An 11,864-nucleotide genomic window follows, 5' to 3' on the forward strand; every position below is an offset into this window, starting at 1 on the left:
GGGCCATATACCTCTACTATATTATGTGAGAAATAAAAGAAATTCATAATTTGATATGCATCCAGATGAATGCTCTTTTGCCCTCTGTTTACAAGACTGCTAGGATATCCTTTTATGAAGGAGGCTGCCTTGGATACTGACGTAAGTCTTGCTACTTCTCTGCTTCTCACAAGAGGGTACTGATGAATATGAAAAGCAGCTCTGAGAGCAGTCCATATGTACCTGGTCTCAATGTACACAGGGAAAGCCCATAAAAATCAATGTGATTTGACAACTGATTTCTGTTCTATGTCTCCACCTTACCATAAGCCTCTACCATTGCTGGAAATATCTTTTCACAGCAGACATTTAGAAATTGAATCAAACCCCAGGTGAACAAATTGCTAAGAAAAGGGCTTTGGAAATCTTTGGACATGGATTAGTGGGCTTGTCTACATGTGTATTTACTATGCAGTAAGTTACTGCGGAGTAAGTGGCTTTTGGATTGGTGTCTACATGTGCAGGTATTACTGCGCAGTAACGCTGTGTGTACTTGGACTTGGGAGTAAAGTTACTCCTAAATTGGAGCGCACACAGTGTTATTGTGCAGTAAGGTGTCTATACGTGTCTTACTGTGCAGTAACTAAGTGGCTGTATATTTGCTACCTGCACCAGGCAGGTAGCAAATTTATGCCCAACTCAGCATAAGTCACCCTAGTTTCTGTGCAGTATGGGTGTGTACATGTAGACATGCACCCATGCTGTGTGGTAGTTTTCAGTTACTGCACAGTAACCTAAGTTACTGCAGTAACTGTGCACGTGTAGATGCACCCAGTATGGCTTTATTCTATACTCATGTGCTGGATTTCAGGGACATTATCTAGGGGACCATTCTTCCCTCTTCTCCCATTTCTACAAACAGTTTGTCAATTGCTTAAGTTTTACTCCCATGAGTAGTCCTCTGCCAGCAAGTATTAAGCCATGACTCTCTAATCCTCAGTGCAGGGGTAGAGAGCACACATCCACAATGATTGACCATTTGGAATATTAGCCCTGGTAAGTGAATACTACCTTTACCTGCTTTATCTGGATGCAGATATATATATCTCTATATATATAGATATATATACATATAGATCCAGATCTTAAATTTAGCAATGGGGGACCAATCCCGGTGAGGCCAGTTGCTTATCTGGAAACACCATCATGGCAATCTGAGTTTCTAAAGTTTTAAACCCACAAAACAGCCTGAGGCTGTCAGAAGGCATAGGGAATCTGATGTGGACACAGAGAGAAGGCTACAAGAAGTAACATGATCTTCTATTTGTTCAAGGTGTTGGCAGGAGCAGTTGATTTGACACTTTGTATGGTATCGTTACACACTTTTTATTGTCCTGTTGACTGTTATTCTTCTACATGCACTCAATATTGTCATTGCCAGTCCCAAATGTGTTTAATCTGACTGAGTCAAACCAGAATGTAGCAAACACACCAACAGTTAGTGTCCAAGCCAGAGGGGGAAACATAGTGGAAAACAGCTCTCATGAGTTCCTCAAATGGAGCCTTAACCAGTCTTCATCAGAGAGTCTGGCATGTGTGTGGGTGGGAGCAGGACAGAGCATAAGGGAGTCCTTAGGGATCCTGAAACCCTAAGACTGGGAGAAGCCAGTGCATGAATTCTCTAATGCAGGGGTTGGCAAACTACGGTCCATGGGCTAGATGTGGCCCATGGAGCTTGGAGTGCTTCTGCAGCATTTTAGCCGTGGGGCCTTTGGCAGCTAAGTGGTGGGGAGAAGCAGCAGCACCAGCACTGTGGGGGTGAGCAATTGTTGTGGTGGTGGTAACGTGAGCTGAGTTGGAAATGGTGCACATTCAGAGCTATGCTCTGTTAAAGCAGCACCCCCCCTTTCAAAATGTTGCTGATCCCTGTTCTAGTGGGATTAACAATCTGGCAGCTAAAGGCAGTATTCACTTACCAGGACTAATATTCCAAGCTGTTGATTATCATGTGTGTATGCTGCCCCCTCCCTGCATGGGGGATTGGAGAGTCATGGCTTAAACCCTGATCCTGCAGACCCTTGATGGCAAAACCATACTAATCCATGCCCAGGGATTTCCATAGCCCTTTCCCTAGCACTCTGCTTACCTTTGCTAAGGGAGATCCATTCTCCTCTAGCACAGTTGCTTCTTCTTTTGCATACTTCATTTTCCCCTCTCCACATCATTAATGTGGCAGAGCTACACAACTGCTTTATCGTTGACACTTAACAGGTCCTCATCTGGGTACGTGGGTGTGCTACACACATGAGGAGGTGGTCAGCAGTCTGTGGTGCTTTACTACACTCACATATTGAACTGGCCACATCAAATGCTTAAAGCTTGTTTTATGTATTTTAGCTAGGTTGTGAGCAATTCCTAGAAATCTGTGTTTACAGAGCAAATTACACCAGTCACAGGTCCTTGTTTTATGGGATTATCCACACGTTGCCTTTTATAGCATTGTTTCCTCATTAGCCAGTCGGAACCCAGCACTCGCCAACATTCTGGAAAAAGCCTTTGTTTGGCAAGGAACTCTTGTCTCCTGTAGCTTAGATCACCAAAGGCATCCCGTTGGAGGAATTTCCTTCTAAGCCAGTTACCCGTTCAGCTGATCTCTCCAAAAAGACATCTCAGGTACCATTTTAGCTATGTCTTTCTCTGCAGTGAGAGAGAGAGAGAGGCTAGATGGGTGATCCCATAGATGCCTAAATAACTGTCCTGGTCTCTATCTAAATGAATCTTTAGACAGGTCTCTTTACTGATTACTCTCCAGATAGAGAGATACAGTAATACTAGTAACTCTCATTATAAAACCCATGTGACTACATTCCACGAGCATAATTGAGCTACACTGGGCGCATCTCCATGTGTGCATTTACTGCACAGTAACTGAAATTACTGCACAATATGGGCACACATCTACACGTGCACACCTGTAGTGCACAGTCAATATGGTGACTTATGCTGACTTGAGCATAAATTTAATACCTGCATGATGCAGGTATCAAATTTTCACCCAATTAGGTACTGTGCAGTAATATGTGTAGATGCCTTACTGAGCAGTAACACTATGTGACTGCCTCAAGACTAACTTTAGTCTCAATTCAGACCACACACAGCATTAATGAGTTTTAACACCTGCACATATAGACACTGGCCTATTCCCAGTTACTCACAGTAACTTACTGCAGAGTAAATTGTAGCTGGTGTAAATGCACATGTAGACATGCCCATTATGTGGTATTTGCTGTGGGGGAATGAGTCCCATTTAGCTTGGCTTTATTGGTGTATTTTAAAAATGGATTTCTCCTACTGAAAAATAAAAAATTGCTTGGTGAGAAGGGTCTGTGACTACGTAACTTACTGGTAAGTGTATATAATATGGAATGTACTGTCTCCACCTTCTCCCCTGTTATGGGTAGATCCTACTGAAAGGAGGCAGTGTATCCATGCCTGATCTTAGGCTAATTTATGCTAAGTGAAGGCTGCAGACTGGCTAATAATACCACTTCATAAGTTATTTTATATGTTTTAAAGTGGCATCTACAAGTTAACTGTGAGTACAGTATTCATTGTGTTGGACATTGTACAAACACAGTAACATACAGCTCGAAACAGACAAAGGGTGGAAGGGGAAACGAGATACAGAGAAAGGAAGGCCTAATCCTCAAAGCTCCTCAGGGACCTAATTCTCACTGAAACCACTGGGAGTTGGTACCTACATACCTTTGAGGAGCTGGACCAATGTACCTTGCTCAAGGTGACATACACAAACCAGGAGGAAACCCACATCTTTTGAATAACGTTCTACAGGCACTCTAGCTTATTTTTAGCTGCTAGCTACTGGGATTTAAGAGGAAGGCTTACCTGGGGTCGATTTGTTAGGTCATGCTTAGTGACATGCCCATGAGCTGTTCTGAAACAGCACTTGCTGTGTTCCTAATGCCAGTAAGGTTCAAAGGAAGATTCTTTGTTAGTTCATTCCAGCATCTCCAAACATGAAATATGTGCTGAAACTCATATGTAATTTACTGTGCTTTGTTCTTCCCTATCAAAGAATAAGAACAATGTTCTCCACATATATAATGCCCCTATCAAAGTGACTTCTGGGCTGGCTGGCAAAGTAGAGTGACATAGAGAAACATAATAATGGGCACGTCTACATGTCACTGTACAGCGATGTTGCTATGGCACTGTGCTTTAGCACTTCCTTTTGGAAGTACTAAAGCATGGTGCAGTACAGGTGGTTACTGTGCCATGTGCATGGCACATGGTTAGATTTCACTGCTACGTCATCGTAGCAGGGTGCTATAATTGGGGAGTGTGCTGCTATGGCGACATAGCCAACAATTATGTATAGACCCACGTGATTGCTACATCACTGTAGGATGACATGTAGATGTGCCCAATGTGTTAGCGTTTAGCATAATCTTAAAAAAAAAAGTTAACTTTCATTAGTTCACACGTTGTTTCCTTGTTGGAAGAAGAATAGGATTCTTATTTAGATTATTTTTTGCATAAAATCCCTTGGATATTCATTACAGTGGATAAACATATCTCTCTTAGTCTCCATCTACCCAGTGGCTATGCCTATGGATGAAATTCTGATTTCATTGATGTTAAGGGGAAACTCTCACTGGCTCCAAAAGAGCTGTGCTATACGTTGGCATGTGACCTAGTGTGATATAATTGGTTTCTTATACCTCCATGTCAACAGCACATAGGTTACCACATCTCACACAGTGACTCATTTATCACTTATTTTGTTTTGCTAGATACAGCCACGGGCTCAAGAGCAACAGTATACAAGACCCAACTTTGTCATGAGCTCTTCTGTCCAGTTGGGTTGATCTCATAAAGAAGCTGAAGTCCTCAAATGATTGTGCTGAGCATCCCTACACTAACAAGCAGAAGGGGTATGTGTTAGGCAGAGATGCACAATGGAAAAGAGAAGGTCCAACTACCATGAAATAAGGTTAGAACCTCATCTGGTGCAATTCAGTGGCCTGTGTCCTCCACTGGTGCAAACTGGTGGAGCCCAGATGAATCCAGCAGGTCAGATCCTCATCTGATACAAAACAGTGTAGCTCCATCAAATTCAGTGAAGCAATGTCTATCTGCACCAGATGAAGATCCAGCCACATGGTGGGATGATTCATACTGAGATGCAGATTTCACAAGACGAAGGGGGGGTCTCAGCACAAGACATGACTCACAAAGACTCTCTTCCTCTTTGCTTAGAAAACTTGCGATGGCAGGACAGAATCCCAGTGAGACTCCACCCCCATCTCTAGGTGAGGCACGGCAAATATGCCATTTGGAAGGAAACACTTCATAGAGTGTGACAACAATATGTTCTGTGGGGATATTTGGGCTTTGAGTGTTAGCGGATTGATGCTGCAAGGATAATTAACCTCTCAAGCGAAGTAAGGTTCTCTTGGACTCTTGTAAATCCCAGCATTAGAAGACTTACTGAAAAAAAGCAATAATTGCTTGTTCCCTTAGGCGTAGGAGGAAAATAGACTCAGTTTTCCTTTCTGCGCTGTCTCCTTCACATGAACATATCTTAAAAATTGACATGGATCCTCTTGACAGCTGCTTATTCTCCTTCCCTGGTTGATGGAGTGATAGGAGCAAGAAGCTTTCTTTTCCTTGATGGACTCGGTGTTTCACTGTGCCCGAGGGAAGGAGAGGGGGGAATGACTAAATGTTTGCACTAGGACTTATTGAAAATGTTTACTGAAATGAATTTTTGAGTGTTTTTGCCAAGTTACCATTTCAGTGAAAGCCCAGGTTAGACCTGAGTAACAGACCCCACCAGGGAAGCACCAGGACCTACCTCTGACTGCTGGACTTGTCTCCAGCTTTATCTAGAGTTCTTCTCTAAGACTTAAAAATTTGCGTTTTTGCTCATTTCAATACTATTCTTTCCAACCCATAACGTTTAACACCACCACATGTCCAGCTTGGACTGGCAATGTGACTACTGTATTTGAAATGCTATCCATTCAGTTCCTTTATCAGTCAGGGAACTTTACTGTTACACAGGTCCTTCCCAACCTGGAGCCTGAATATAGTCACTCTAGCTCTCCAGTTGTCTTAAGATATTGTCCTAGAACAGCCAGGGCTATAAGCTCCATCTCCATTGTAATGTTATTTTTCCCCATGCGAGAAAGTGTGGCTTTGAACTCTCAGTCCAATCTTTTTGTTCCTTGCAGTGTGTGTTCTGTGCCTTCAGGATGATAATGATGTGGATAGACTTGGGGAGAAGCTGAAAAAAGGCAGTTTCTGTGTCCATCATTATTGTCTAGTAAGTGAGACATTTTGGAGTGAGTTTTTTTGTCTGGGGATGTCATTGGTTAATGCAAACGCATCGAGTTCCCCCATAGAATTCAGAGGCCCATCACCCTTTAGAAGGTGTCTTTAAGCCTGAAAGTCATTAAGATCCTTTGGGACCTGTTTCTTGCTACTAGGTGACCCTGGCCATGGAAAGCATACATTCAAGGATGAAGATTATGTCACACTTTGGCATATATCTGGAGGAAGAACTTCCAGACTGAGACAGAAATTTGTTCAGGAAATTCAGAGATAAATTTACTCAAGCATTACCCTGCCTCAGTCACCCCGCTCATTCTCTGATACTACACAGCACACCTCAGAACGCACCCTGCAACCATCAACCATCTCAGAAAGATGCCAGGGATGCAGAACCTCTAGCAGCCAGAAAAATCATAGGCATATAGGACTGGTAGAAACCTCCAAGACCATCTAGCCCAATTGCATGTACAAATGCAGGATGTTTATTCTTAAACCGTCCCAGACAAAAACCTCCAGTGAAGGAGAGTCCACAAATTTCTTGTAGCTGCACGGGCATGATGAGCATTTGTGTGCAGTGTTCCCTGTGTGATTTACCTAAGGGGCAAGTGCACTCATTGATAGCAAGGAGCTGGAGGCAATCTTGCACTCACTTATGTGTGTGTTGGTTAGGAGTGGGTAAGAGGAAGTGAGCTTTAGTTTACAAAAGATTATGCTATATATATATATATATATATATATATAAGTCACCATAGATTTACACTTTATAGATTAACCAAAATGTATAGATAGACAGACAGACAGACACATACATGCACACATGCATACACACATTTGGTTAGTCTACATGTATAATTCCTGTTCAGCCTAACAAGCTGTTTGGACCGCCCCTGCCCTGCAACCCTCTTTAGCTGCTTAGCAGTCCTAGGTTTCAATGCGTGTGTTCCCCTGGGGCTACCAATATTCCCTCTCCATCCCCTGTAGCTAACAGGGTTGGGGCTCCCTGTTACACCTCCCCCCCCTCCAAAATGTTGCTGACTCCTGGGATAGATAGTTGAAAGGAAACACAACAAAGGATATAGAATGGGCTTTTACCCTTATTTTGTTGTGTGAAGAATACAGATCCTAACTCAATGCATGTCAAAGAGCGGGGTGAAGGCAGTCACAGGTTGACTGATGTGTTCTTTCTCACATATTTTAGATCTTTGCCAATAAACTCAAGAGAAAGGGCAAGAAACGGCAAGGCTTTCATGGCCACCTCTTTGCTGACATAAGGAAGGAAGTAGAACGTGCTGCTAAGCAGGTGAGGTTGAAAACTTCATCTTGGTGACCATTAGAACAAGGATCATCTTCTAAGATAAGCTGATTTCCCATCTTATCAGAGGACTTGATTCTGATTTCCTTTAGATCAGGAATAACCCCATTGAGGTCAGTGAGATCAGAATCAGCCCCATCCATAAAAAGATGAGATGATTTAGAGCTTCTAACGATCCAAAAATTATTTCTTCATGAAGCCTGTTTATAGGGGTCTAATCAGTGAATTCAAGAGCAATAAGGCCCTTGAAATGCTGCCTGTGGATTTTACCTTTTTGGGGAGGGTGTGCTGCAATCCTTGTTTATATCGAACAAGTTCATAGTTCCATAGTTGGTAGGGGCTGAAAGGGACCTTACATATCGTTGGGTCCAGCCCTCCTTCTCTTGGGCAGGAAAGACTACTGGGCTCAGATGACCCCAGCAAAGTTGGCATCAAGACACTTTTTGAAGATTGCCAGGGTGGGTGACTGTACCGCCTCTGCGGGGAGCCTGTTCCAAACCCTCGGCCCTCGACTTGTAAAGAAGTTTTTTCTTATGTCTAGTCTGAAGCGATCTTCAATCAGTTTGTGCCCATTATTTCTTGTCCTCCCCTGGGTGGCCTTGGTGAACAGATGCTCCCCCAGGCCCTGATGTATGCCCTTGATATACTTATAGGCTGCTGCCAAGTCCCCTTTGAGTCTTCTCTTCTCCAGGCTGAACAGTCCCAAGTCTTTCAGCCTCTCCTTGTATGACCTGGTCTCTAGGCCTCTAATCATGCGTGTGACAATTTGCAGGTCTGTTGTGTGTGTGGTGAATATGGAGCAGCCACCAGTTGTGGAGACATAGGAAACTGCCAGAGGACTTTTCATTTCCCCTGTGGCCAAAAGCATGGCTTCATATCACAGTACTTTGACCCGTACAGGTAAGTGCTACCAGGAGTGTGTCTACACACGCACGCGAACACACATGCAGATTATATGTAGAACCTGTAGATCTTTTCTCAGTTTTTCCTTTCATTTATATTTGAATGGAGAGTGCAGGGGTAATTTATTACGACTAGTTGATGCATTTAATATTTAGACTGTAATGATTTGCTCCTTCCCAGAGCATTCTGTTATCAGCATGGACCAACTCAAAGCCTCCCATCAGGAGAGGAAGTAATGGGGGAAGCTAGCTGTGTGATCTGCTTTTCCTCCCTTGAGATTTATACATCCTATGATGTTCTTCAGGCCCCATGCTGTTACCGCTGGCTCCACAGAGCCTGTGTACAGGTGCGTATAACTTAGAGAAATGTTGGTAGTGCCAACAATGGTTGTTTTGGGGAAACATCTTTGGCAGTTGCGCTACCCATACAACACCATGTTTGTTGAGGGTGTTAGTGGAGAGACTGCTTGGATTACCTACCTAGCAGTCATGTTGCCAAGTCCTGCTTAGAGAGCTGTCTGTAAGGTAGTTGAAAATTTTCTGCTGAAAGAGGGTTTTGACAGTTTTGTTTTTAATATAATACATTTAGGTGGCAAGTGTCTGCTCTCCAGAGAAATGTTTGAGTTTTCACTGAATATCAAATGCAAAACAATTTCCAGTTGGATTTCTACCTTCCTGGTTTTGTCATAGCTGCTTTGGGGCTGTGTGTGTGAGAGGGATCAGATTAGACGCTCTTGTGAACCTTTGGTTGTCTTCAAATCCAAAGGACTCGTCTCAATTCTGAGACTCCTCTCCCAATCCTGTGGTCTATACAACTCAAGGGACCTTTAATTTATTCTCATCTTTGTCATTGGAGGAGTTCAGACACACTCACACTCGTATCATCCTTGGCAAGGATTCCTTGCTGGATTAGTCAGTTTAACTTTTTTTAAAGTTTTTTCTGTTAATTAGTACCACTGGTGTCTCCATCTGGGACCTGCAAACACATAGAGACAAAGCCCCAGATTAATTTAAGAACAAGGCAAAACACAGAGCAGGTCAACATCATTTTTATCAAAACTTTTTGATGGATACAAAAACGTTTGGAGAAAACCCTGTTTTCATGAAACCCCTCAGAAAATAATTCAAAACAAGTGTGATACAATCAAATTAAAAAAAAATCAATTTGTATTTAATTTTTGTCACATGGATAAATATTTTCAAGCAGCTCTAGCAAAATGGAATAACTGAGGCTTTTTTTTCCTATGCTGTGAGCTCAAGAATGTACAGGCCTAATTTTAATTCTAGAAATTGCAGTTTCCCATGTAGTTTACTCATTTGTGGCCTTGCTAAATAAAAATCAGATGTTTAACATTTGCATGTGCCAAAGGGCTAGCCACTTTGCTTAACCTGGACTCATCCCTTCAGTTCTTTGCTTTAGGCTTTATTTTCTCCTATGGCAAAACCAGACCTCTTGCAATCTAATTCACACTCATTTTTCAGAAATACGCCTTCAGTGCTGGATTGTTCTGCTTCAAATGTCCCTTTTGTAACAATCAGGACACATTCCCTGATGAAATGAAGAGGATGGGGATCAATATTCCTAGGAGGTAGGTCTCACTGCCTTGTGACTGCTGATAAAAATCAGTAGACAAAAAAACCCCCACAGAACAAGGAAGCCAGTTAGCAAACAGAGCACACACCAACTGCAGATGTTTCCTCAACCTGACAAAGGGTTCTTAAATCCAAAAGCTTGCTAAGAAAATTGTTACCAACTATTTAAGTTGGTCTGATAAAAGATATCAGATTCACCTTGTCATCTTTAAAGTCTCCTTTAAAGAAAGGCACTAGGCAAAGTGCCAGGAGCTACATTGGTTCTGAGCTAATCAGGACTTCACTGACTCACCACGAGCCCAGTTTTGCAACCCAGAGGCAAATGAGCAGGAATAAAGATTGCAAGAGGACACTCCATATGAATCAATAGAAACCCAAGATAAAATGACTCATGCCTTTTAGAGACCCAGGCTCTACCAGATACTTGGATCTGTGCCGAAACCTGAGGGTAAAGGTCTTTGGGGTGACCAGGCATTGCCAAGGCAATTTCTGTTTCCAATTAGTATGCAAACACCGATTACACGTGGTTCACAAGATAAATGCAGAGATTTTAGATCTCAGGGACACAGAGGAACAGACTTCCACTTTCAGCTTCCTCTGTACAAAAATGAAGTTTATTTTCTACCTATAGAGACGTTTTACCATTTTTAATTTTCCTTGAACCCGAAGGGCGTGTGTGCCTGAAAGCTTGCAGAAAAAGATTTTTTTGTGTGATTTCTTAGTTGGTGTAATAAAAGGTATCATCTCTGAGCCAAGAGCTCTGGAGTTTTGCATTCTTTTTGTCCCAGACCAACACAGCTACCAAATACATCCCTGAGTTGTAATAAAGGAAGCCATAGTATCAAAAGCACTCTGAGATGTTGTGGTCTTTCTGAATTCTTTGCAACAGACAAATTATTATTTTCCTGTAGTCAAAAAAAGAGTGAAAGGGGAACTTCAGCCTAAAAAAACAGTTGAGAGCCACTGTGATAACTGATAAGTTGTCTGAAGCAGCAGCTTCTCTTCCCTTTATAAAGTGGTTGCCAGGTAAATTTGTCCATAGCATGAGTGAGCAAGGGAAAGAAAAGAAAAGTTTTCCCCAGTGAGTCAGTCTGCATTACCGAGATGCAACTTTGCTGGAGTTTCCCTATTATTCTTTGTTCTCCAATACAGTTGATGGAAGAGAAGATTATTTGGCCAGAAGGCACTAATGCACCTGGCACGCAGTACTCCTTAGTCAGTTATATTCTTGCTCTCACCACTCCTTCCAGTTAAGAATAATGTATCTTGTTCTTAATTAGATTTTACCATAATAGCCCCATCTGCAAATGCTTAACGAAGTGTGTCATTTTGACTTCAGTGGGGATGGCCTGTGGGTATAAAGTTACTCATGTGCATCTGTCTTCAGGCTCATTTCCTTACAGAGCAACAATAGTGTAGGTGTTTTCGCCTTGACTGAATCAGCTCAGATGCCTGAGCTTTATTGTTTAATATAATCATCACAGCTCCTGGCTTTTATCTGATTGATGTATAATCTCTAAAATCTGTTACCAGCCTCTATCCTCTGATCTCTACTAGAGACAAGGAGGAGATTTCTCTCAGGGCATCATTATCCCACATCTATCTACTGTAAGTAGATGGGGCTGGTCCTCATCCCTTCCTCAGAATCAACTTGTGCTCCAAGATTGGATCCAAGACATTGGGTCTGATTCAGCACAGTAATTCCTATGGTCTGCATTCCT

The 11,864-nt window shown here is 42.4% G+C and overlaps 1 protein-coding gene across 1 annotated transcript in view; it reads left to right on the forward strand.

Moving 5' to 3' along the window:
* Positions 1-4: 4 nt before the first annotated feature.
* The window catches only part of PHF7 (PHD finger protein 7), a 23,082-nt gene continuing 11,222 nt past the window's right edge, over positions 5-11,864 (forward strand). The window contains exons 1-8 of the mRNA XM_006026258.2: positions 5-141; positions 4,794-4,934; positions 5,260-5,312; positions 6,237-6,328; positions 7,535-7,636; positions 8,421-8,548; positions 8,732-8,897; positions 10,033-10,139. Coding sequence (XP_006026320.2) covers positions 5,270-5,312; positions 6,237-6,328; positions 7,535-7,636; positions 8,421-8,548; positions 8,732-8,897; positions 10,033-10,139 — 638 coding nt within the window. The 5' untranslated portion in view covers positions 5-141; positions 4,794-4,934; positions 5,260-5,269. The remainder of the gene's footprint in view (positions 142-4,793; positions 4,935-5,259; positions 5,313-6,236; positions 6,329-7,534; positions 7,637-8,420; positions 8,549-8,731; positions 8,898-10,032; positions 10,140-11,864) is intronic.

The sequence above is a fragment of the Alligator sinensis genome, unplaced genomic scaffold, assembly GCF_000455745.1.
Source record: "Alligator sinensis unplaced genomic scaffold, ASM45574v1 scaffold492_1, whole genome shotgun sequence".
NCBI classification, from domain to species: Eukaryota; Metazoa; Chordata; order Crocodylia; family Alligatoridae; genus Alligator; species Alligator sinensis.